Source organism: Cervus canadensis, chromosome 28, assembly GCF_019320065.1.
Source record: "Cervus canadensis isolate Bull #8, Minnesota chromosome 28, ASM1932006v1, whole genome shotgun sequence".
Classification (NCBI taxonomy): domain Eukaryota; kingdom Metazoa; phylum Chordata; class Mammalia; order Artiodactyla; family Cervidae; genus Cervus; species Cervus canadensis.
In genome coordinates, this window is record NC_057413.1 from 38,928,134 (window position 1) to 38,952,578 (window position 24,445).

The 24,445-nt window shown below is 58.9% G+C and overlaps 2 protein-coding genes across 17 annotated transcripts in view; both read right to left on the reverse strand.

The window, feature by feature from the left end:
* COL11A2 (collagen type XI alpha 2 chain) overlaps positions 1 to 16,860 on the reverse strand; it is a 30,019-nt gene extending 13,159 nt beyond the window's left edge. Inside the window, exons 1-31 of one of the 15 annotated variants that reach the window (XM_043450694.1) lie at positions 16,657 to 16,860; positions 16,165 to 16,310; positions 13,279 to 13,428; positions 12,961 to 13,171; positions 12,021 to 12,183; positions 9,945 to 10,136; positions 8,927 to 9,004; positions 8,519 to 8,770; positions 8,218 to 8,280; positions 7,385 to 7,564; positions 5,215 to 5,274; positions 5,074 to 5,115; positions 4,783 to 4,845; positions 4,399 to 4,473; positions 3,860 to 3,946; positions 3,533 to 3,589; positions 3,317 to 3,370; positions 3,177 to 3,230; positions 3,019 to 3,072; positions 2,807 to 2,860; positions 2,550 to 2,603; positions 2,386 to 2,430; positions 2,220 to 2,273; positions 1,809 to 1,853; positions 1,562 to 1,615; positions 1,323 to 1,367; positions 1,169 to 1,222; positions 886 to 930; positions 615 to 668; positions 446 to 490; positions 279 to 332 (exon numbers count right to left, since the gene is read on the reverse strand). In XM_043450694.1, coding sequence (XP_043306629.1) covers positions 279 to 332; positions 446 to 490; positions 615 to 668; positions 886 to 930; positions 1,169 to 1,222; positions 1,323 to 1,367; positions 1,562 to 1,615; positions 1,809 to 1,853; positions 2,220 to 2,273; positions 2,386 to 2,430; positions 2,550 to 2,603; positions 2,807 to 2,860; positions 3,019 to 3,072; positions 3,177 to 3,230; positions 3,317 to 3,370; positions 3,533 to 3,589; positions 3,860 to 3,946; positions 4,399 to 4,473; positions 4,783 to 4,845; positions 5,074 to 5,115; positions 5,215 to 5,274; positions 7,385 to 7,564; positions 8,218 to 8,280; positions 8,519 to 8,770; positions 8,927 to 9,004; positions 9,945 to 10,136; positions 12,021 to 12,183; positions 12,961 to 13,171; positions 13,279 to 13,428; positions 16,165 to 16,246 — 2,520 coding nt within the window. In that variant the 5' untranslated portion in view covers positions 16,247 to 16,310; positions 16,657 to 16,860. Of the gene's footprint in view, positions 1 to 278; positions 333 to 445; positions 491 to 614; positions 669 to 885; positions 931 to 1,168; positions 1,223 to 1,322; positions 1,368 to 1,561; positions 1,616 to 1,808; positions 1,854 to 2,219; positions 2,274 to 2,385; positions 2,431 to 2,549; positions 2,604 to 2,806; positions 2,861 to 3,018; positions 3,073 to 3,176; positions 3,231 to 3,316; positions 3,371 to 3,532; positions 3,590 to 3,859; positions 3,947 to 4,398; positions 4,474 to 4,782; positions 4,846 to 5,073; positions 5,116 to 5,214; positions 5,275 to 7,384; positions 7,565 to 8,217; positions 8,281 to 8,518; positions 8,771 to 8,926; positions 9,005 to 9,944; positions 10,137 to 12,020; positions 12,184 to 12,960; positions 13,172 to 13,278; positions 13,429 to 16,164; positions 16,472 to 16,569 lie in introns of those variants that run through there. The other 14 variants (XM_043450693.1, XM_043450695.1, XM_043450691.1 and 11 more) reach the window with 14 other exon arrangements.
* A 748-nt stretch (positions 16,861 to 17,608) lies between these two features.
* RXRB (retinoid X receptor beta) lies at positions 17,609 to 24,395 on the reverse strand. Of its 2 annotated transcripts, none has more exons than XM_043450709.1 (10): positions 23,977 to 24,395; positions 23,070 to 23,317; positions 22,417 to 22,573; positions 21,870 to 22,049; positions 20,586 to 20,758; positions 19,907 to 20,036; positions 19,562 to 19,694; positions 19,355 to 19,446; positions 18,930 to 19,035; positions 17,609 to 18,821 (listed from the first exon to the last, which is right to left on the reverse strand). In XM_043450709.1, the coding sequence occupies exons 1-10, from the start codon at positions 24,209 to 24,211 to the stop codon at positions 18,674 to 18,676; spliced, it is 1,602 nt and encodes a 533-aa protein (XP_043306644.1). In that variant the 5' UTR covers positions 24,212 to 24,395; the 3' UTR covers positions 17,609 to 18,673. The 2 variants fall into 2 exon arrangements, with proteins under 2 accessions (XP_043306644.1, XP_043306643.1); XM_043450708.1 differs by having other exon boundaries at positions 19,355 to 19,458.
* Between the last annotated feature and the right edge of the window lie 50 nt (positions 24,396 to 24,445).

Here is a 24,445-nt window from a genome sequence, read left to right on the forward strand (position 1 = left end):
CAAGATGAGGCCCCGGTGAGACTGGTGGGGGTCCCCGGATTTCCTGCAAGATGAGGAGCCCCGAGGGGCAGGAAGAGGGCGGTGACTGGCCAGCCGGTGGGTCCCAGAGCATGGGGCTGGGTCCTGCTTGAATCGGGCTCTAAAGGGAGGTCAGATCCTTGAGGGAGCCTGGCGACGGGCCGTCCGGGGGTGTCAGGGGGAGACTGGTAACTTGGGGGCTCAAAGGGGAGGGTCACCAGCGCTTGGAGCTGGGGGGCAATGAGGAGGTCTCTACTCACCCTGTCGCCTTTCACACCCATGTCACCTTTGAAGCCAGGAAAGCCATCCTCGCCCTGAGAAATATGGGGCGAGAGGACATCATGGATGATGGCAGGAGGGGTGGGCTGAGGCGGGCAAGAGAGCGGGCGGAAGGTGGGGGGGAGCTGGGTTGAGACACACTGCTCACCTTTTCACCCTTGTGACCCTTCAGACCCCGAATTCCATCCACACCCTGGAATTGGAGGGGGGACAGACGGAGCAGTCAGGAGGGGCAGCAGGGCTGGCAGGACCAAGCTCCGGGGCCCGGCTGGCCGCCCCGACCTCCGCCTTCCTCTGCCAGCCAGCTGGTCTCTCACCTTGATGCCCCGAGGTCCTGGGTACCCCAGAGGACCCTGAGGTCCGGATGGCCCCTGGAAGAGGACAGAGAGGTGTCGATAAAGGGTCTCAGGGGGTCACTGAGCGCGCCCCAGGGTGGGAGAAAGGGAAGTGACCAATTGCAGTCTGGAGGGGGTTGCAGGGGGTGGACTGTGACAGCCACGTGAAGACACGAGGAGATCCCAAGGACTTGGACGCCCAGGTCTGGGTGGAGACCCCTCCAGGGGATGCAAGGGCCGTGGAAGAGCTCACCTGGTTTCCTTTGGTTCCGGGGGGGCCTTCCTTGCCCGGGTGACCCTGGGGGTAGGGGAAGGAGAGCGTGACCACCGGTCCCTGTCACTTCCTGCATCCCTCTCTACACTTCTTGGACCCAAATGCCCCCGGGACCTAATGAAGCTGGCTGACCATTGTCGGCATCACCAGTGACCTCCCAGGACAAGGGACACTCCGCAAGGAGACTCACCGAGTTGCCTGCAAGTCACTCCCTGGGGTGGAGGGTCAAGGGGGATTTGTATGAAGAGGTGGGGGCACTCACCGGGGGTCCATCTGAGCCAGGCATGCCAGGCAGCCCTGGTTTCCCTCGAGGACCCTGCAGGGAGATGAGGACACTCAGTCCCAGCCAGACATTTGGGGGCTCCCTGCAACCCACCTCAGCACACCCACCGTCCTCAGATCCCTTAGTCACTTACCTTCTCTCCATGAGGGCCGATGGCACCCTGGGGCCCAGGGAGACCCTAGATACCAGAGAGAGACGTCACAGGGGCCCCCAGGGGTGGGCCCTGCTTTCTCCCCCAGCCAGCAGCCCCAGTTCACAACACAAGCAGCAAAGACTTGAGACCCTTCATTTCCAGTCCCCACGCAGGGTCTGACCCACTGTGAGAGCCCAGGGGGAGCCCCTCAGTCTGGGGGGGCAGACAGGACCACTCACCTGGGTCCCGGGGGTGCCCTGCTGCCCGGGAGGTCCTGGTTCTCCCTGGGGTCCCTAGAAACAGCGGCCAGGCCGGGGTCAGAAGGAAATGGTGACGGAACAAACAGGCAGGGGAGATGAGTCCCAGCAGGGACAGACGCGGGGGCGAGAACCGGGAGCCGGAGGGGGCAAAGGGGCAAAGGGACGAGGACCTCGGCAGAGACGCAGGGGCGGAGGGTCAGGTGGGGCCTCCACGCCCATCACTTACCAAGCTGCCTTTGGGACCGTGGGGACCATCCATGCCTCGGACCCCCTGAAACATGAGAGGGGCGTGAGCCCGGGAGGGACCTGTGGCTTCTGAAGCCCAGCCATCCCCATGGACGGGCAGGGGCGCGGTGGGCCACCCTCCAGTTCATCCCGAAACTAAGCAAACACAGCCGCCCAGATCCACAGGGCGTGGGGCTCAGTCTGTGGGTTTGTGGGGCTTTGTTCTGTTTCTCTTGAGGACTTTTTAAAATTTTTTTTACTATGCCCAAAGTGTTTGATGCACTTCAGGATATGGCCCTGCGTGGGCACCTGTGGATGCAGGCTAAAGGGGCAGTGGGGGCAGCGGGGGGAAGGAGGGAGGCATTCAGGGAAGGTGGAGAGGGCGGGGTCAGAGTCAGGGATGGTCACTCACCGGGGGTCCAGGAATCCCAGGAGGGCCTTTGGGGCCAAGGAGACCTCGAGGTCCCTGCATTCAGGTGAGGGGAAGACGGGACCCGTGTGGGTGAGAGCGCGTCCCTTTCATGCCCACGCCCCTCCTCTGGCATCGGAGCCACACTCCCTGTCCCCCCAACACTCACCGACTCCCCCGGCAGCCCCCGAGGCCCGATCTCTCCGTCGTCTCCCTGGAAGAGGACACGTGAAGCAGCCTCGCCTTCTGGACCACCCCCACCCCCAGCCCCCACCCCGGAACCCCCCTATCCCCAGCCCCCACCCTGCCCGCCCTACCAGCTGCAATACTTACCCTCTCTCCATCCTCACCAGGGGGCCCAGGAAGGCCCTGGGCACCAGTATCACCCTGAAAAATGGGCCACCAGGTAAGAGGGGTACAGATCCCCCAACACAGACAGACACAGACCGTCTTCAGGGTCCAAGGAAGTTCCTTCTCTCAACTCCTGCTGAGACCGTCAGCCTCCTTCCCTGGCCTCACGATCCCTCCCTCCCCTCCCCTCCATGAAGATCTACCCCCCATCACAAGACCCCACATTCCCCCATACTCACTCTGTGTCCCTTCTCCCCAGGCAGCCCTGGGAGGCCATCAAATCCTCGGTCACCCTAAGGAGGAGAGGGCCAACCCAGGTGAGGCGCCAGTCCCTTTCCCATCATGTCCTGAGTTGGGTGGGGCTGCTTTGTGGGGACCCTCGGCTATCCCCAGGAAACAGATGAGCTCAGGAGTTCCAGGTGGGCATCAGAGAGGGGCCCAGGCCTGTTACCTTCACTCCAGGTTCCCCAGGCATCCCTCGGGCTCCATCAGCACCCGCTCGGCCCTGGGGGTGCAGGGGAGGTGTCAGAGCAAGCAGGGGCCCAGCCCTCCACCCCCTACACCCTGTCTCCATCCCCCACCCCCTCCCATCCTACCCCCGTCACTCACCCTTCGCCCCGCCTTGCCAGGAGGGCCCATGAGGCCCTGAGGTCCTCTGGGGCCCTAGGAGGGAGAGGCAGGGGCAGGGTTAGTGGGCACGGGTTGGGGGCGGGGCACTGAGCTGGGACCAGGTCGGGGGAGGCTGTCACCTGAGGGCCCAGGTCTCCAGACTCTCCTTTCATGCCAGGGCTCCCGGGTTGTCCCTGTGAGGAGAGAGGGGGGCTTGCTGAAGGACACACCCATCGGTGGCCTCAGTGCCCTCCCCCAGTGAAGCAAAATATCTCTCAACTTGGTCCTTTTCCAGGACTGTCCATACCCCCACACGTGGACAAAGGATCCCCTATCACAACACCCCACGCACTCACCAGGGGGCCAGGGCGGCCTGTGTATCCCATGGGGCCAGGGGGTCCTCGGAGGGCCATCTAGGGGGGCAGAGCAGACGGCAGAGCTGAGCACAGGCAGCAGGAGCACCCCAGACCCCGGGTCACCTCCCAGATTCACCCTTCTTCCCTGACCTTCATTCCACTGCCCTGATCGTCCTCACCCTCCCTGTCAGCCCCCAAACCAACCCAGACCTCTCTCTGTCCTACACTCACGCTGACCTACCTTTCCTACCCCTCCTAGTGCCTTCCTCCCCCCACCCCCCCACCACACCCCTCCCACCTCCCCCCAAGCCCCCCAGCCCTACTCACCCGCGCCTGCTGCAGAATCGCCTGGGCCTGGGCCTCCTGGGCCGCCACCACGGGGCCCTTGTCACCCCCACCACTGCCGAACCGGAACTGCGGGGCAAGGAGAAGAAGAAAGTCTAGATTCTTCCAGGAAATCCACGAGACTCCCAAAACCAGAGGCATCGTCCAGCACGCGGACCCCATCTCCCAGGTTCCAGATACCCTAAGCCCTTCTCCAGTGTCTCCCCCAGGCTCCGGGTCATCACTCAGAGGTTTTCAGAAACTCAGCTCCTATCTCCCTCCCTCACTCTCAGCCTCTTCCTCCCCAAAGATTCTTTGAGTTCTAGATTCCCTGAAATCTAGGATTTTCTGCCCGATTCTAGATGCCCCATGTTTGCGTCTAGGTCATCAACAAGGCCTTAAACCCTCCTCCCCGATGATCTCGTTCTTTGGGTGGATCGTCCTGAGAGACTCCTCTAGGCTTGCCTCCCTGTCTGGTTCTTGGTGACACAGTTCCCTGACCTCCCCTCAGCCCGTTCCACAAAGCCCAGAAGACCACTCACGGGGAGCATGAGGGATGTTCCAGGAGGGCCAGGGGCACCGTCTGATCCAGGGAGCCCTGCTCGGCCCGGGGGGCCCTGGAGAAAGATGGAGTGACAGCATGTTGTTAGGGCCCTGGCATCATCTTGAAATCCTCCTCAATGGAACAGATGCAGACTTCGCTAGATCTCCCCACACCCCATGGAGAAACATGTCATGGAGAAAAATGACAGTGAGACACGACTGCTCCCCTCTCCAACCACACGCCGCCTTCTTCTCTGGGTGCTGAGGGCACAGCAGCCCCTCCGCCAGTAATCAACCGGCTGATGAGAAATCACCGAGAGTGGTACCCTGGATACCAGTGGCTCCTTTGCAGCCCTCCCCTCCTCCACAGGATGCTCTCATACCCTCTCGCCTGGGTCTCCAACTGGGCCTGGGTTGCCTTGGATACCAGGGGGACCAGGGAATCCCTGAAGAACACAAGAAAAGGGGGTCAGATGTGGGCGGTCAGATGGAAGAAGGGTATATGGTTGGGGGCAGGCTCCGCAGAAGAAATCTGGGGATCTGGAAAGCTCTGATTGGACAGTTGCTCCCAGTTAAGAAGGAGGCCTCAGCCAATGCTGGGAAGGCACAGGTCGGTAGGTAGGAAGCATTTCTGCATAAAGAATGGAGACTGGGGGGTCACAGCTAGAACTCACCGCAGGGCCTTCTGGACCAGGGGGCCCCTCCACTAGCATGCCCTGCAGAGACGAAGGTTCAAAGTCAGAGGCTACAGGGCTAGCACCCCGCCTCCTTCCCTCCTTCCCACAGCCCTCTGCTCAGTGACCAGAGCGACTTACGGGTTCCAGCACCGCAGGCTCCCCCTTCTCTCCCTTCAGCCCCCGGGGTCCACGGGCAGCCTGAGGGAGACACACATGTAACCCCCAGTGGGGCCTGTGAGCAGCCGAGGCTTGTGGGGCTGCCCCACCCTGGCAGTCGCAGGGCCCCTGGAGACCTCCCTGACCTGACCCCACGAACTCCCTGGTCCTCCTCCAAGACTCCCTCTTCACAGACCACCCAGGTCTGCCAAGGGAGATCTTGGGGTTCCCCACCCCCCAATTCCCTGCCCCACCTCAGCAAACACACCCTCCCCATCTCCCTAAGAACCACTCTCAGGAAGGTCCCCAGACCATTCCTGGGACACCAGACCCCCAATCTTCCCAGACCCTCTCCTGGATGACTGCATCTTATCCTCCACACTTCCTTAGGACCTTAAGAAACCATCAACTTCCTCACCTTTAACCCAACTCGCCAAGTAAGATTCTAAGATTTCGGATAGATTTTTTTTCTTGGGTTTAAGGGAGGTCATGCATCCATATAAGAATCTGACGTAATCTAGTGTCTTTCTCCAGAAAAGAAAAGGGGTATGCCCTTATGCACAGAATTTTACTTGGAGTTTCAAGGGGTTCACAAGTTTAAAACTCCCCAGAGATTAGACATTCATACTCTAAGTGGATTTGGAGAGCAGTCCCCACGGATACCTCAAACTTGGAGCTTATAACTGGATTTTGAAAAAATACAACCTGGGCTCAGTTCCTCAAGCCCCGGCACGGAACCCCTCAGCTCCTTCCAGCGCTGCTCCCAGCATGGAAGCTACACCCTTCCTCTAACCCTCATTTAAACTTCAAGCCTACCAGTAGCCTCTCTTCCACACTTCCAGTCAAATGCCCACCCCCAACTCTGAGGCCTTAACCAAGATAGGGACAGGGAGAATGGGGGATATTTAGTCACCACGTCCCCCAACTCTCTCAACAAAGATCTTCAAAATGTCCCCCTCTACCTCCATCCTGACTGAACAATAAAGATCATTTTCCAAACTCTCCCATATCCCAGATCAATCCTAAAATTCTGGCATAAGGGAAAGGCAGCAGAGGGTCAAGGGTGGCAATATTAGAGCAGGGATGTTGGAATGAGGCAGCAGGGTGGAGGAGACAGCTCTGACTGCAAGGCAGGCAAAAGATGAAGTGAGTACAGGAAATATCCCGCTGACAGGGAGTGGCTGAAAACACAGGACACAATTAAGGGAGACAGAACAAAGGGACAAACTCTTGGAAGCAAGAATGATACCAGGGCCAAGAAAAATCAAACATGGCCAAGATGGTTAGAAAATGAACCAGATAAACAGGAAGTGGTGGGACAGACAGGAAGCAGCCAAGGAAAGAGGATCCAGGAAGTGGACCTTCAATAACAACATGGCTGCCTCAATCAAGAAAGAAACAAAATTCACAAAACAGACAGAAAGTGACTCTGGGAAATGGATTATGACAAAGAAAGACAATTCTTCCAGAAAACACACATCTTCCAGAAAACATACACACAGCAAGTGGCCATGATAAATATCTAGACCCACAATGGAAACTTTATGATTTGGATGACCAGAGACACATACGAAGTGGCTTATTATCAAATGATAAGACAGCATGAAAAACTAGAACAGAAACACAAAGAATAAGTCCCCTCCAGTCCAATCTGACACAGTCATCCGAATGGATGTCATGACTGGGAGCAGAGGGGACAGACAGGAAGTGGCCTGGAGCTTAGAAAATGTGACAGAGAAAGTTAGATTGCTTGGCAACATAGATAAGAAAATGTTTTGATCAAGAAGAAATGATGGAGACAGACTGAAAATGGACATATGACAGGGGCTTATGACCAAAAGCCTATGAAATCCAGCTTGATGGAGATAGGAAGGGACCAAGAAAGACAGGAAGTTCCCATAGGATTTAAAAGAAAAAAATCACCAATTGCTTCAGACAGAAGGAACCATAAGGAGTCACAGAGTAAGACATTTGACAAGGGAAGGCAGGAAGTAATCTTTTCAAGCAACAGATACAATCTATGTGAACAAAAAATGGATAATCACTAGCGGGAAGTAGCTCTCAGATGACAGACAACAACCAAAGACAACAGGAAGCGATTCTGTAGCTCCTGCTGGAGGTCAAGAGTGGAAGAGGAGCTTCTTGGACTTACGGCTCCCGAGCGGGCTGTCTCCGCAGACAGGGCAGGGCCAAGCTCCGTCTCCTCGCGGTAATCATCCCCGTAGGCATAGGTGTAATCGTAGGGCCCTGCTGGGGGCTCTGTGCCACCCTCCCCATATTCCTCTGTCAGGAACCTGTCGGCTGTGGGGGGGACCTGGAGATCTGTCTGCTCCTTCCCAGGGGTGGGGAGGGAGAGGGGTAGATGGGGGCGTTAGGGCTAAGAGGAGGTCTCCCCTGGACCCCAGGGTGTGACAACTTCCAGCCCAAAGGGTACTGAGGGTGATGGGGCCATTTTCCTCCCAAGAAAAGCAAGGGGAGCCATTGTAGAGAAGGGGGATGGCCATCAAAGGCCCCCAATGAGGAGAGAGGTCCAGAAAGTGGGCTTGGTTGGAAGAAGTGAGGGGTAACGAGAAGGGTGGCCGGAGGGCTGGACACAGAGTGGACAGTCCATGGACATAATGATGGAAGAAGGGGGTCCACCAAAGAAATTGGTGGAAAGACAAAAAGTGACAGGGTTGGACAGAAACTGGCTCCTGGAACAGAAATATGACAGAAGTACAACCACTGACATCAGCATGGAAGGAGATGACCCTAGAGTCAAAGAATAATGGCAGGAGACACGGACACCGGAGAAAAACGGCTATTCTGAGAGAGACCAGCAGACTCAAAGATCTGGAGTAACCAGGAGACAGGACATCATGAACAAGGTGACAAAGAGCCCTCCGGCCAGAAGAGGGGCTGGTTCATCAAGATGATCTAGGGCAACGGGAGCAGGCCACAGACGCCCATCACCCCTAGCTGGGGCGAGGGTGGGGATGGAGTTACCTCCTCAGGGGGTGGCAAAGGACTTGACTCCAGGATTCCGTCCTCTTCACCTGGGGTGGGGTCCTAACCCCAAGGGGAAGGGAGGGGAGAGGAGCAGAGGGCAGGAAAGAGGAAAGAGGTTAGCGGAGAGGAGGCCAAGCAGAGCCGATCCTGGCCCGTCCCGAGGGCAGCGGCTGTCTGTGCCGGGGCGTGGGGGCAATCTCAGATCTTGCAGCCCCTTTGGAGGGGGTACAGTTCAGGGAGAGTGAATCTCCGAGGTCAGAGAGGTTCGGGGGCAGAGATCTGGATGCCCTGGCTCTACCTGCCGGTAACCGCTGCCTCTGGTCCTGGGGGGGCCCCGGGCAGTGGGGGGAGCTGCCTGCTGAGCTGGGTGCCCGGAGAGGGGAGGCTGGCCCCGGGCTGGGCTGGAACCTCCACTTCGAGAGGGCCTCTGGCCTGGTGAGGGGGACGCCTGCCGGGCCGCTGACCTCTTGGCAGGAGGGGCAGGCTTTCGGGGAGGGGTCCGACGCCCGCTGGGGGGAGGGGGAGCCCTGTGGTTGGGGCCTGGAGGTCGCTGCAGCGGAGAGACACAGGAGGGGCAGTGAGCACACGCCCTTAATCTAGATATAAGGTGGCTCTCCCCAAAGTGGGAAGGGGAGGACAGTGTCTTAGATGTTTGCAAGGGATTGGTGGGGAGAACAGGGGAAGGGAAGGGGTCCCTCAAGTTTACCTGATAATCAGGGGTGGTGCCCGTAGTCATCACATCATAATAGGGGGGCTCGTAGTCATAGTAGAGAGACTCAGTGGACTGGGGTTGGGGGAGGGGTGGTGGAAACAGGTGGGAAGGGGGTGGGGTGGGGTGGGGGGAGGGGGGAATGAGGCGGTGGATGGGAGTTGGGGATGATGGAGGGATAGGAGTCAGGAGAGAGATGGGGGTGGGAAGGGAGTGGGGAGGGGGGTGAGAAGGGGGAGGGGGGTGGGGAGGAGGGTGAGAGGGGGGTGGGGAAGTGGGTGGGAAGGGGGGTGGGGAAGGGGGTGGGAAGGGGGGTGAGTCCCGAACGTGGGACAGAAGCAGACATGATTAAGAGATTGAGCCTCCAACCTCAGACCACTGACCCCAGATCACACTTGTCACGCTAGCTGTCAGGACTCCAGCCCACTCAGAGCCTCCCTGCCCTTTCCCCACCCCCACCAACAGCCCCCGATCCTGCCCCTCCCAGGGCAAGCAGGGCCCAGAGTCAGGGCTCAGCACGTTCGCTTGCACAGGCCTCTACCTCCTACTCCTTCTCCGCATCTCTCCCTGGGTCTCCCCGTTTCAGCTTCTCCTGTCTCTGTCTCTGTCTCCTCAGCTCTGCCAACCTCTGCCCACCCCTCCCCCCAGTTCTCACCCCCACCCTCCATGGCCTCCCAATCTCTTAATTCAAGGAAGAGATGGAAAACCCAAGGACACAGTTCCAGGAAGACTGGCAGAGGAGACAAGCAGGGGACACAGTTCCCAGCCATGAATTCTTCATAATGACTTTTTATTTTTAAATGAAAATAAAAAGGTTGATGAATGAGGACTGGGAGGAGGGCGGGGTGATGGGAATAGAGGGAATGGTTGGGAAGGGGGTACCAGGGAGGGGGGTAACAGGAGCCCAACACAGGATGGGGGCTCTGGGCTGCTGGGGGAATTCCCCTGGGGCACTGTGGTGGCGGCTTCCCTCCCCGGGGCCTGCTGCAGTTTGGGGTGCACCCAGCCCCCTCACCTGTGGCTGGGGTTCCTGGTTTTGTGGCCTGTGAAGTCTTGGTGGTTGCTGCTTCGGTGATCTCTGGGTTCTGTGAGACTGCTGTCTCTGAGGTCTCTCCCTCCAACCCCCCTCGCACTCCAGCTCCTTCTGGTCACAGGATTCGTAGGCAGCTTGCACCCCCGGGATGATGGAAAGCTCCTGAATATCACCCTGCAAAGAGGAAGGGACACTAATGGAGGCAGGTGGAAAGGGCTTCAGAGAGACACAGCATAGAGTCTGGGACATGGGTCAGAGGTTAGACTACATGATGGAGACGGTCATCACCAGCCCTCCCACGAGCATACTTTCTTTTCAGGTTTGAAAGGACCTTCTCATTCATAATCCCATTGAACCTTCACAACAACTAGACAGTTGGACAAGGATCAGAGTCAGCAGGACAAGGATCTTCATGCTCATTTTCCAAGCACAATTGCATTCATTAAAGTTCCAAGAGATGATGACTGGCCCAAGGTCATGCCAAGTGGTAGAATCAGGACTAAAATTCAAGCCTTCCGCCTTAAGTTCATCTCTTGGCCTACACCCTGCCCATGTGATCGTGCATGAGCCTGTTCACAGGGGCTTCTGGAGACAGTGGCCCAACCTTAGTTGCTTTGACCTTCCAATGCAGTGATTATAAGAATTCTCAGGACCTCTGGAAATGGGGGGAAGCTAGTTCTGATTTCCAATGGCATATACTTGTGCCCTCATGTGGTACTGAGCAAACCCTGCTTGGGGATGGGTTACAGCTTGGGAATACTGTCTCAACTCCAGAGCAGAACTGGTAGCTCCTTGGGATGATAGAGATCTGATGATATTCTTTGGCATTCCCCTTGGCACTAAGCCAGCAGGTATTCAGAAAACATTGACTGGCTGGGTTGGGTGCATGGACAGATTGGATGGGGGGATGGACAGACGGCTGGGTGGGTGCATGGACAGACGGATGGGGGGATGGACAGACGGCTGGGTGGGTGCATGGACAGATGGGTGGGTAGATGGACAGACGGCTGGGTGGGTGCATGGACAGATGGATGGGGAGATGGACAGACGGCTGGGTGGGTGCATGGACAGATGGATCGGGGGATGGACAGACAGCTGGGTGGGTGCATGGGCAGATGGATGGGTAGATGGACAGAGATGGACAGACGGCTGGGTGGGTGCATGGACAGATGGATGGGGAGATGGACAGACGGCTGGGTGGGTGCATGGACAGATGGATCGGGGGATGGACAGACAGCTGGGTGGGTGCATGGGCAGATGGATGGGTAGATGGACAGACGGCTGGGTGGGTGCATGGACAGATGGATGGGTGGATGGACAGATGGCTGGGTGGGTGCATGGACAGATGGCTGGGTGGGTGAATGGGGGCTCAGACACCTGACTGAATGAGAGGGTGGATGGATGATGAGTGAGTGAATATATGTGTGGGTGGACTGATACAGAAAAAAATGAGAGGCACAGAGTAGATAGAAATGGAAGTAGATGGAAGGAAGTGAAGAAATGGCTGAATGGAGAGTCGGGGGGTGACAAGATGGGTGGGTAAATGACATGTATGCATGCATTCTTCCATGCACATGCAGGCAGGGTGGATGAGCGGATGGGTGAATGAGGAGATGGATGGATGGCTTAAAGAGGATGGATGGATGGAAGGACAGATGAATAGACGTGTGGCTTCAAGGAAGGAGTGGCTGAGCAGGAGAAGAATAGGCAGGGAGGAGAATACAAGCCCAAATGCTGGAAGAAGTGAGCGAGTATATAAATGAACAGATGGGTAGATGGATGGGTGGATGAATCGTTGAGGGGATGGATGGATGGGTGGACAAATGAAAGCTGCCTGACAGAATAAATGACTATGGACAATCCTACCATACAAATGGGCACCTAATTCTTCTACCAAAAAAAAAAAAATGCAGTCCTGAAGAGAGGAAGTAGAAATAGACTTTATGAAAGGAAAAGTGAAGGGTCAGGACACAGGAAGATGGAGTACTGAGGTCAGGAGGGGAGTGAACACAAGATAGAGGGCCAGAAATCACTCCTCTCCCTCGTTGCTGCGGTTACCTCGAAGACTTCCTCGTCCAGGATCCGAGCACCAAAGATGATCACGCCCCGAGTGTCCAGCACTGGGCGGGCGCTCCGGGGGAGGGGTCGCGTGACTCGCTTCTTACAGTCAATTACGAGGGTGACGGACTGGCCCTTCACAGCCACAGCCACACGGTGCCACCTGGTCATGGGAGCGGGCAGAGGTTCCAGTGACCGACAAGGCAGGAGGGTCACGAGGGCTGGGGGGCTGCTGACGCGAAGGCTGACAAGCCAACGGTAACACAGCGCAGTCAGAGTGGCTACCATCCCCTGAGCGCGCACAACACGCAGGCACCACGCAGTCACGTTCTCATCTGATTTTCACAATTCTGTTATCCCTATGTTTCAGACATAGAAACCAAGGCTCAAAAAAGCCAAGCAGATAGGCATGGCTGAGTCCCGTTGCTATCCACCTGAAACTATCACAACATTGTTAATTGGCTATACTCCAAGATAAAATCAAAAGCTTTTTTAAAAAATAAAAATAAATAAAAGAAAAAAATAGTCAAGTAACTTGCCCAAGGTACAAGGTAGTCCTACGCACAAGGATTTAATCTCTGAAGCCCAAACTCTGGGTTAGAAGAGACTTGACTAAAGTTTGGGCAGTGGGTAAGCAAGTGGTTGCCCAAAGGGATTTCCTAGATTAAGGGGGGAAATTGAAGGCAGGAGGAGAAGGGAACGACAGAGGATGAGATGGTTGGATGGCATCACTGACTCAATGGACATGAGTTTGAGCAAACTCCAAGAGAGGGTGAAGGACAGGGAAGCCTGGAGTGCTGTGGTCAAGGGGTCACAAAGAGTCAGACACGACTGAGCGACTGAAATAACAAGGATTAGGGGGTGGGGGTTCTGGGGGCAGGAACCAGAGGGGAGCTCCTAAGAGACAGGCCGGACAGGCCAGAGGAGCGCACTGACTTACTTGCCATCTGCCAGGCTGAGGCCTCGGAAGACGGGCTGAGCCGGCGGCTGCGGCCGTCCAGTCTGGTCCTCGTACAGGAAGCGGACGGGCCGGCCGAGCTCCAGGCCCAGCTGCCGGACGCCCTGGGCACTGTAGAGGGTCAGGAGAGGCGCCTGGAGGCCCGGGCGGGTCCGGACCACAGTCAGCAGAGAGAAATCTTTGGGAAAGCCTCCTGGGACACAGACATACAGCAGGAGGAAGAGGCAAGGTGAGCCATCAACCCCTTCCCCTCTGATCCCACCCCCATGGGCTCTCCCCACTCCGGCGGGTCACCCGTACCTGGAAAGAGCTGACGGGTGGGTGCGCTGAGCTGGGCGGGCCGGGACACTCGGTAGGCCACATCATCTGGACAGATGCCTCTCGCCCTCCGGACACCGTCAGGGAGGGCAGGGAACCTCAGGGCCCGAAGCACGTCCACGGGGGCTGCACCTGGGAGAGTCACGAGGGTCAGAGGGGCCCACACTCAGGGGGGTGCGCACAGGGGACTTTGGGGGTTTAGCGATCAGGTTTCTGGGGCTCAAACTCCCTGGAAGACATAAGTCACCTCGCCCTTCCACGCTTCTGAACAGAGCCTGAATGGATGGAAACAAAAGTCACCTGGAAAAAGGCAGCCTGGGCCTGTACTCAGCTCCATGCCCACCACCACCGCTCCGCCCAGCCTCAGTCTCCCTGTCTCCATCTCTCAGCCTATGAATCTCTACTCTGTCTTTCTTTTTTTTTTTTTAAAGAAAGCGCAGATAACTATTTTAATCAGTTTATTATTTACCTTCTGGCTGTGCCGCTTGGCATGTAGGACCCTATTTTCCCAGCGGGGATCAAACCCGCGCCCCCTGTGTTAGAAGCGCAGTCTTAACCACGGGACCACCAGGGAAGTCTCTTTATTCATCTCTCTCTTCCAACTCTCCACCTGCCTCCCCTTCACTTGCTCTGTCTCTCTGACTCTATCGGCTTCCGTATCTGTTGGTGTCTCTCTCTCCTTGGCTCTTCCGTTTTCCTCCGTTTCCCTCACCCTCTACCCATCTTTTCCTTTCTCCAGCTCTTCCTTCCTCTCGATCTCTGGGTCTCTGGCCTCTGTCCAGTGTCTCCAGCATAAACAACATCTGGGCAAGCCATCATCCTGGGCACGGGAGGGGCTGGGGGGCCACCAGGGGGGGAGTAGAGAGGCTCTCTATGGAGAGGGGGCATCAAGGGGGAGGCGGGGGCCACTCTGACCATGCAGAGAAAGGAGATACAAGAAGGAGCCAGCCCCGGAGCCAGCGCCCCTGGCCGGGGAGATGGGCCGGGGGGCGGGGGCGCGTGGGGAGCCTGAAGCTGCCACGCAGAGCCGGAGCAGATCCAGGGCCCGGAGCCACACATCTGCGGATCCCATCAGAGTCCTCTGCCCAAAACCCGGGCAAGCTCCCCACACCTGGAACCTGGACCCTGCCCCACCACCCCCGCCACCCGTGGCCCAAAGATTCTAGAGCCAGGCCACCAGCCCTGTCCGCCTAGAACTCGGCTTCTGAGGGCTCAAACTCCCCAGGAGACAGAGGTCGCCTCTTTCTCTCTCACTCCCCCAAACACAGGCTTCTCACACCATCAGTTCCAGATTGGAAGAAAACCAAAGAAAGTTCCAGCAAAACTTTCACAGAAGTGTTGGGCAGGGCAGGGGCCAGAGAGATCAGGAGCGCAGAGCTGGGTAGGGTGGGTGAGGTGGGGCAGGCAGGCAGAGAAAAGGCCCTTTGAGTCCAGGAGCCGGGAAACCACGGTCTTGCCCCCTCCCACCTCCCTGCCCTAGCCTGGCCCCCGCGTGTGGCAGCTCCGCAAACATCAACACACAAGGGCCGCTTTGAGAGACGAAGGGTAAGTAAGACAGAGACACAGAGACTCACAGAGACCCCAGGCCAAGGAGACCTCAGAGGCCCCCACCCTCTACCAAACCCCAGGAGAGTCCAGCTCAACCCTATAGATGGCCTAGCCGCAGGTCTGCCCACCTGGCTTCCTACTTCAAGTCACATAGGGGCCCCCCTGTCTCTGGCCTCAGTCTGCCCCAGTCTCCCCACTGGTGACCCCATCACCCCCACCACTCTGCCCCACACTGATGAATTCCACACTAACCCACTTCCCTCCAGAGTCCCACCTCTATCCACTCAGCCCCCAAATAAGAGACAGTCATCTCAGCCACCTCCCTGCCTCCATGTTAAAGGATCCCTTTTCTCCCTAAAAAAGACTCCTAGGATTTACAGACATCCCATACTTCAGTTTTCTGTCCCTGAGCTCCTCCTGCCTTGAAAGGTCTTCCTTCCATAATCTAATCTAAATCATTTATGCTGCTTTTCTGACCAGAAGAAATAAATAGTCAAGTTATATGCAGATCAGCCTCCAGGGTTTGGGGTTGGGGGGGGGCTTACTCCAGCCTGCCTAGTACCCAGGTACTCAGCCTCCTCCTCACCGACGTCAACCCCCCCTTCCCTGGAGCCAGGACTTCTGGATCCCGGGGAAAAGAAGGAGAAGGTTGGGATTGTGGAGGCCAGGGTCCCAGGGGAGCCCGGCTGGGCAGAGGGGGAGGGGCGGGGCAGGAATGCAGAGAGTTGGCTCCCGCCTCAGACACCTGATCCTGGCCTGTCCAGCGGCCGTCCTGTTGGCAGTCAGCCCCACGGCTCCCCAGAGCCAGCCGCGTGGCAGCATCGAGGGCATGGGAGGGGGAAGGGGATCCTGTCGGGGGAGCCAGTGAGACAAACAGTCCAGGTATCCCTTCTTTCTCTACTTACCGGACTCTGCTCTTACCCAAGGATGCTCACCCTCTCACCCCAAAGATGTGGACAGAAAGAAGACAGACATGCACCTCCCATCCATCAACACTTGCATCTGCCCCTGACTCCAGCACCTGGCTGGACCACACTGGCCCTGCTGGAGGACCCCAGCATCCAGCCCCACTCACATGACCCTCCACCATTCACCCTTACCTGCCCTCCCCTGCTCACTTCAGAGAGGAAAAACAAATCCCCATTCTGGCTCCAAGGGACCCAGGTGTCCTGCCCTCCAGCCTGGACCCTTGACCGCCCCAAATCCCATTCTCAGACCCAGAAGCGTCCCCCTCTCCCTAGGTATCCGCTGTCCCCTGTCCCGGGGACATGCAGACCTCCGGCCTGATTCCGATGACCCAGGCATTGGGACTCCGCTTACCTGCCCAGGCGGGGGCGGCGCTCAGCCCCAGCAGCAGCGGCACCAGCAGCAGGAGGCGATGGCAGCGGCTGCACCGCTCCATGGCTGGGGCCCGGAACGCCCGGTCCGGGGACCAGGGGACGCCGGCGGCGCTGGGCACCCCGAGACTGCAAGAGAGAGCGAGCACGCCGGGCTCCTGAGGAAGTCGGAGGCTGCCGGGTGGCGACGGCTCTCAGGGACCCAGCTCCATGCAGCGGGGCGCCGTCGGGGCTCCGGCGCTGTTCCCTCCTCGGTGGCCGCCGCTCCTGTGTGTCCCCGGCCACCCCAGCGGCCCAGAGCCCCCACCTCGCTCCCGCCCCCGGCCCAGCCCCTGCCTTCAACCGCCCGCCCACAGCCACCGAGGGAAACCCCACCCCCGATCTCCACCTGGTTGGGGGGGCGCGAACGGGAACCCTCCCTCGCGGCCCTCGGGCTGCTCTGCTCTGCTTCTCGCAGGGACTCAGTGGCCTGTACCTTAGGATGCTCTTTCCGGGGAACCCCAATATCTCTTCCCCGGTCTCTTTATTTTGGGGGTACCCAGACGTCCAGTCGCAAGACCCCTCCCCCGTTCCTCCCCCTTGAAGACCCAGAGCCCCCTTTCAGCAGAGTCCGGGGCGGGATGTAGTGGGAGGGGAGAGGCGGGCCCGGGGGTCGCTACCTCCCCTCACCCCATCGGGTCTCCATAATTATTTCCCCTCGGCCCGGCCCGCCCGCTGTAATTACAGAGCCCGGCCCGGAGCTGGGTATTTATAGACACCGCTATAGATAGCGACTGGGGACCTGCAACCCGACGGCCGCGGGGAGCGGGGCGGGGGCGGGGGGGTGGAGGTCGAGGCGGCTAGAGACTGGACAGACCCACACACGGGCTGATCGGGTCCCAGGGGATGGAGGGGAGGGCACCACGTAAGGGCGTCCTGGAGCCCAGGTGGAGAGGCATCCAGTCGGGAAGGGGGGCGGCAACGCGGGGTTGGCAGAGTCTGGGAATCGGGGTCACTCGGGGACGAGGCCGCCTCCAGGCGGGCAACGCCGGAGGAGGCCGCGGCGCTCTGCGCCCAGGGCGCCCCCACGGGCGGGCACGGCGCCGGGTCTGCCCGGAGCCCGCGGCGCGGCCAGAGGGCCGCCCGGAGCGAGCCGAGGCGCCGCCGCCCGCTGGCGCTAGGAGGGCGCCGGCGAACAAGGCGCCTTTGAGAGCCGGCCGCCCTCCTCCACGGCCGCCCCGCCCCGGCCCGGCGCACCCTCGGCCCCCTCCCTCGCCACAAAGCGCGCCTTGTGTCCCCCCCCACCCCCACCCCCACCCCGCGCCCGGCTGCCAGCCCCAGGGAACTACTGCGGCGGCCGCTGCGTCCAGGGAGCGCTCCCCACCGGATACCCTTCCACCCGCGGCCCGGGGCGGCGCTCCTCCCCACCCCCAAGACAGTCACCTCGGTCCAGAAAACAGCGATTTTAATTTGAAAGCGATTTTATGTGAGTGAAAGACAGGGGAAGGGAACCCCGGAGAGAAGAGCCGCAGGGCAGAAGTCATGCAGCCCCAGCACCCCACCTCCGCAGGCTGGCCATCGCCCCTCAGTCAGGCCGGGACACTCAGTGTCCCAGGCTCCGCGGGGTGAGCCCGGGGCTGCAGAGGGAGCTGGGACGGGAAAGGCGTGAGGACTACTCACCACCCCGGCCCTGCCCTCAACGCAGGCCCCTTCCCCCAGACAGACAGGAGTGGTGGGGAAAGGGCAGGGAGGCTCAAGAACCCAGAGCAACCGGGCCTGCCTTTCCCAGACACCACCTCCGCCACTGGCATCTCTTAGTCAACCTGGGGAAGTACAGTGCTTCTTTAGTCTAACTGCAAGTCTCTGTCCTCCAGGAAATTAAAAATAGCAGATGGGTTCCCCCCACCCCTTCACCACCACCACCACCACCTTTTTCAGTCTGACTGCCGGAGGTGGGGAAGTGTGAGACGGGACTCTGGCCAGGGGACAGTGACAGGGTCCCCTCCTTCCAGAGAAGCCCCCATCTGCCAGGCTGGGTTAGAGGAAGGCCTGGCAGAGCTTACTCCCATGTCCATCAGTTTGGGGGGCCTGCCCCCCAATAGCCATCTTTGCGGGAGTTCTCGTTCCACTCTTCGGATGGGGATGCTGAGTGAGGCAAGACGACAAGAAGCAAGGACCTGGGAGCAATGCTGGGGCTCTGTGCTGGGGGAGGAGAGGCCACTCCAGGCCGGAGTGAGAAAGCCCCCCAGACCGTGGCAGAGCCAGACAAACGCGGAGGCTCAAGGCCGCCGCGGGGAGAGGTCCACCAGTGGTCTGGGTCCCTCTGACTTGGGACCTCAAGCAAACCCTTACAGGGTTTAGGGGCACCCCCTGGAGGCCTCAGTTCGGCTCTGTGCTCCTCCATCCCATCAAGATTCTAGGAACACGGTCCCTCCCCACCCTGCCCCAAGGCCCAGAGTCCCTCGCCGCTGTGCCCTCCCCCAGCGTGAGGAACAGCACGTCTGCATGTGGGCTCAGGCCAGCTGGTGGGGAGCCTCAAGCATCTCCATGAGGAAGGTGTCGATGGGGGTGTCGCCGATGAGCTTGAAGAAAAACAGATGCTCTAGACACTTAAGGCCTATGGACCTGAGAGCAGGAAGACGCAGCAGCAGCTTGGCAAACCTGAGGGCATGGGAGATGCTGGGTAAGAGCCGGGGCCATGCGGGCCCTGAACACACCCTGGGGGCACCCCCACCCCGGTGTGGCCCCGGGGCCCCCAGCGCCTCTCACCGGCCCTGTTGCTCAGGGTACTTCTGTTTGCAGTAGGTCTCCAGGGACGCATATACTTTCTCTCGCAGGACCTCGACCTCACTGGGGTTGGAGAGGCCCTTGGCATCTGGGATGGCAGGAAGACAGGAGGAAGAGGAAGGAGGACCAATCAAACCAGGACAAATGTGGAGACATGGCCCACACGATGTTCCTTCTGGGCCCCACCTACACACCCTTCACCAGATGCCTGGCCAGGGAAGCGGGGTGCAAAGGGTCTGGGGGATGGGATCGGAAAGGGAATGTTTTTCAACGAATGTGGGTTCCTCCTGGTCAGCTGGGAGATTTCTAGGTTGAGGGGGGCAGCTGGGTAACTGAGGAGTCTCCGAAGAAGAGGCAGCTTGCAAGGCTGCCTGGGTCTTGAGGAACAGGGGCAGCCCTCCTCTTACCTGGATTGAACAGAATGATTGCCCTCAGGCAGCCAAGTTCTGTCTTGTCCATCCTCATGTCCCGCATTTTGGACACTAGCTCTGTCAGCACCCTGGAGAGGGACCTGCAGGTCACTCAAAGGTCACAGCTCAGCCAGCCTTGGACACGGACCAGCCTATAGCCCCGCCCCCTCGACCACCAGGCCAGCCCAGCTGAGGGCCACTGACCTATCAAAGATGGCTCCCACGCCTGCGGAATGGGCCGAGTTGCGGTGCACGTGGAGACCTGTGGCGAGGAGGATGCCGTCTCGGACGTCAATGGATCGGTGAGAGAAGGAGGCGATGAGCAGCTCGTTCCAGCCTGGGGGGGGCGGGGGGCGGGGGCCACAAGGGTCAGGGGCCAGGGATGAGGCCACAGGATGGAGAGCACATTGAGGGAAGGGGAGAAGAGAGGGTGAGGTCAACAAGACTGGTTCCCTGAAAATGCAAGGTAAGGTCACTGGGGTCTCTGAAGGTCAGGAGGTCCAAGAGGGGTCCAAAGACAAGAGGTTCGAAGGGTCCAAGGTCACTGACCTGCCCGTAGCAATATGACCTGGTCATCCAGAGGCAAGGAGGAAAAGTGGGGGATCCTCTTCGCCCACTCAACAAGCGTGAAGAGCTGTTTGTCAGCTGCCTGGCAGATGTTGGTCACAGGGTCATTGGGCTGCAGGGATGAGGGCTGAGTTATGGGAGGTTTGGAAGCACACTGGGAAACCCCCAACCATAAAACCCTTTGGACAATCCCCTGGTGGCTCAGTTAGTAAAGAATCCACCTGCAAAGCAGGAGACCCAGGTTCAATCCCTGGGTGGGGAAGATCCTCTGAGGAAGAAAATGACAACCCACTCCAGTACTCTTGCTTGGAAAATCCTAGGGACAGAGGAGCCTAGTGGGCTACAGTCCATGGGGTCGTGAAGAGTCAGATACAACTTAGCGACTAAACCAGCACCTTATTTGTAGTCTCTTCAAGCCCCATCTGAACCAATTCCTGCTCTTCTGGCATTCAGGAAGACAACTGTTAACTTGGGACTTGCCTGTACTTGTTTTGGGAGTGAGGACAGAGAATGCTACCATGCCCACCTCAGATGTGAGAGACCGTGTCTCGGGGCACTTCCAGCCCCCGGCAGTGTGAAGTGGTGGTGAGGGGAAGGGACGGGAGCTAGCACAGACCTAGCCTCCGGCCCCCCGACCCCCAGCAGGAAGGAGAGCACTCACGCTGCTGCCGCTGCCCCCGGTTCCCCCGGGACCCTCCACGCCCTGGTCACTCTTCTGCTCCACAGCAAGCTCCGCCTCCAGGATCCTGTCCACAGGCATCTCCTCGGGGGCTCCCCCGGCACCCTCCCCATCCCCGTCTTTGTCCTTCCCCCGCTGACGCTCCTCCTGTACAGCTAAGGGCCAGGGCGGGGGGAGAAGAGAAAAGTGGAGAGTCAGCAGCCAGCCTTGAGGAGATTCCAAAGTGTCCTTAGGGCCGTATGGGGTCTCCTGGCCTAACTTAGAAGATATTTATAGAAATTGGGGAAGTCACTTGAAACCACGGCATATTTGTGGCAGTCTAGACACAGGAGTTATGAAAGAACAGATGACTACTCCAAGAAGTAAAAAAGGTGGATAGAGGAATTAGACAGAAAGCCAACATTTAAACAGAGGACCTACTACATACTAAGAAACATGCCAAGCGTGCTTTAACATTTTCACTCCAGTATTATAACAACCCTATGAGCTCTTGACCCCATTTTTAAAGATAACAATTTTGAGGCAGTTCATTGAAAGTTTGTCCAAGTTCACATGACACATCATGCATCTAAACCTAAGTGTTCCTAACTGCAAATCTGGTGTTCTTCTGACTCCAAGAGGCAGGAGAAAGCGCATTGAGCCTGGGTCTTCAGGGACATGGGTTCTGATCCCAGATCTGTCACTCTTTTGTTGCATGACCTTGGGAAAGCCAGGCTTCAGGCTCATCTTCTCTAAAATGAGGCAGGTGACCAATATAAACTCCCTAAAGCATCCCTCAGGATTTCAGAATCAGACTTAAGATAAAACAGAGAGAAAAAAGAGAGAGAGATGTTTTGGGGGTCTTTTAGTAAAGCCTGCAGTTTAAGAGAGCACAGGCTCAGAGTTTGGAGAAGCCAACACAGATACCACGGAGACAGAGGCCAGAGTGGAAGGCTGGCTCAAAGAGAAAAACAGCTAACCCGGTTAGAGAAGGGGAGCGAGAGAAACCATCCTGGGGAAGGAAAAGTGATCCTAGCACCAGCCCGGGGTGAGGGGGTGGGTGGTGGTCAGAGGTTCAGGCCAGAGTGGCAGAATCATTAAGAAGGAAACTCAATGGACCACATCAGGGTACCAGGAAGGAGAGCGGATGTGCACGGCAGAGAAATGAAATAGCGCCCTCTGGAGGAGAGGGAGGAGCCCCGCCTTCCAGAGAGGCGCGGTCCCGGAAGTCCTCCCTCCCCCTCCTCCCACGGGGCACAAGGGGAGGCCTGGGGGGCCGGCCCTTACCCTCCCTCTTCATGCCGGTAGCCAGGCACTTCTGGTAGCGGCAGTACTGACAGCGATTCCGCTGGCGCTTGTCCACCGTGCAGTCCTTGTTGTCCCGGCACGAGTAGGTCAGGTCCTTACGGATGGTGCGCTTGAAGAAGCCTTTGCAGCCCTCGCAGCTGTAAACCCCGTAGTGTTTGCCTGTAAGAAGAGAGGAAGGGCAGTGAGACTGCACGCACACCCTGGGCCACTGGGAATCTTGTCCACCTCCTCCTACCCACCCTACCCCTAGCAAACTTAGCTGAAGTCCGCTCCCAAGAGATGGGGAACCAGGACGTGAGGGATGCTGCAGTTCCATTCTTCTCAGGGTTCAAAAACCCTAGACCAGTCCCCTCCCACCTCTGACCAACCCCCACCCCAAATCTAAGCTGGAGGTTCCTCAATTCTCATCATGCCTCTCCCAGTTCACTAGCTCAAACAAAACCTCAAGAGCCCCTGGGAATCCCCCAGATGACGGTACGTGGTACACACACTCTCTTCCTCCCTGCTAGTCCTCTGAGCCCCATACCTGAGCTTCGGTCCCCGCAGATTGCACATAGCCGTTTGCCAGCCCCAGGGCCACCTGGAGGGGGTGGACAGTGCAGGCCCCGGACCCCTAAGACTGGTGGCTTCACATCTTCAGGGGGGCCAGACCCACCCCCAGGGAGCGACACTGTTGAGTTAATCTGGGATGGGGGAAATAGGGAAGTCACAGGGAGACTCATTGGGAAGGATAATCTCTCAGAGGGGACGGACATCATTCTCTACCACCTAGGCAGGGCCCTGGACTGCACGTTACAAAGAACACTACACTGCAGTGCCTGAGAAGGGCCACCCCTGGGGCACAACCCCGAAGAGATGAGACATAACGGTCCCCTGAAATTGTGCAACACAGTGGCCCCAAAGGGCTTTTATCTCAGAAGGGCAGATGGGACCAAAAAGGCAAAAAAATCACTGAAAGACGAAAGGGACATCAAGAATAGTATGTTCTTTTATAGTACTGGGGAGGAGGCGTGCACTGAAAGCTCAGTGGCACCTCAGGAAGGGCCAGGGGTTTCACAAGGACCACAAGCCTGTCAACACTAGAAGTTCAGTGGACCAGGGAAGTTCAAAGATCTGGGGTCAGGAGGAAAACAAGGAAATGAAAGTGGAGAGGCAGTTAAGTGGGTCATGACCTCTCACCTGGGGACTGCTGACAGGCCCGGAGAATCCTGGGGGAGCTGGAGGGGGAAGGCCGGGGGACCCCATGGAAGAGCTGATAACTGGGAAGGGGGAGCCCAGTGGTGGGGGTGGCATCGAGGGTGGGGGTGGAGCCCCAGAACCTCCAAGGGACGCAGCTGCTGAAGGGGGCAGGGGTGGTCCGGGAGGAGAAGGGGGAGCGGCCCCCTGGGGAAGGGGATTTGGGGAGGAACTGTCCGGGCTCCGGGAGTCTGGGGGGTGAGGGAGGGTACACACAAGCACAGACACACAGACACAGGAGAGACAAAAAGAGAAAATGAGTCTTGGCTCACCCAAAAGGAGACGCATTCTCTCCCTCTGATTTCCCCACCGCGCCCCCATCCCACCCCTTCCCGTCCAGAGGCAGCCTACTGCCAAACAAGGGCTGAACCCCTAATCGTGGTGTGAGGAGGGGACTGACAAACGAGAGGAGGAGAGCTGAGGAGACGCAAGCTCCAAGCAGTGCATTTGGCCACCCCAGACCCGACGCGTCTCGTGTGGGTGGGGCAGCACGTGGGGAGGGGGGGGACCCGCCAGCCTCTGCACTCCCAGGTCGCGGCCCGAACATGCAGGGCAGAGAGACCCCGCCGAGGACGCGGAACTCGCCTCCCAACGTCCAGGGTCCTCAGGCTCGAGGACCGGGACCCGGCGCCGGGATCGCGGGGGAGCCGGCCCTCCAGCGGCTGCCCTGGGGAGGGCGGAAGCGCCCCCTGGCCGCCCCGCCCCGGGGGCAGGGCACTGCGGCCCCCGGGAGGAGGGGACGCGTGTTTACAAACAAGGGGGCGGGGGCGCCCGGGAGAGCGCCCGGGAGGGGGAAGGGGCCGCCGGCGTCGGGGTCTCGGCGCCCCGGCCGGTCCGCGGGCTCACTCACCCCGCCCGCTGTCGCCCATCCCGTCCCGTCCAGCCTCCCCCGGCTCCGGCTCCGGGGCCTGCTGTCCTCCGGCTGCCGCCGCCGCCGCCGCCGCCGCCGCGGGATCCAGCCAGGGCCGCCGCCGCCGCCACCGGGACGCGACCCCACAATGCATTTCTTTTCGCACCCCCACCGGCCCACACTGCCCTGCGGCATGCCGCTGGGGGAGGAAGGGCGGGCGCGCAGCCCAAGACATGACTCCCGGCTGAGTGTAGGGACGCCGAGCGGCACCAGGGGCTCCCGAGGACCGCTCGGGGGGACGAGCCGAGCACGAGGAAGCCCCAGAGAAAACGACTCTGGCCTCAACCGGGTCAAACTAAGCGCTTCGCCCGGCCCTGTACCAAAATGACAGCGCCAATGTGGCAGCCATCTTGGTATAGACGGGAAGTCTCCGCGCTAGTTCCGGCCCCCTCGTCTAGTTGGAAACGGA

Coding starts and splice junctions, on each gene's coding strand:
- RXRB (XM_043450708.1), bottom strand. CDS start 24,211: ATGTCTTGGGCTGCGCGCCCGCCCTTCCTCCCCCAGCGGCATGCCGCA. Junction 22,574..23,069: donor GGCCTGTCAGCAGTCCCCAG/GTGAGAGGTCAT, acceptor CCCCCATCCCAG/ATTAACTCAACAGTGTCGCT. Junction 19,036..19,354: donor AATCATTCTGTTCAATCCAG/GTAAGAGGAGGG, acceptor CTGCCATCCCAG/ATGCCAAGGGCCTCTCCAAC.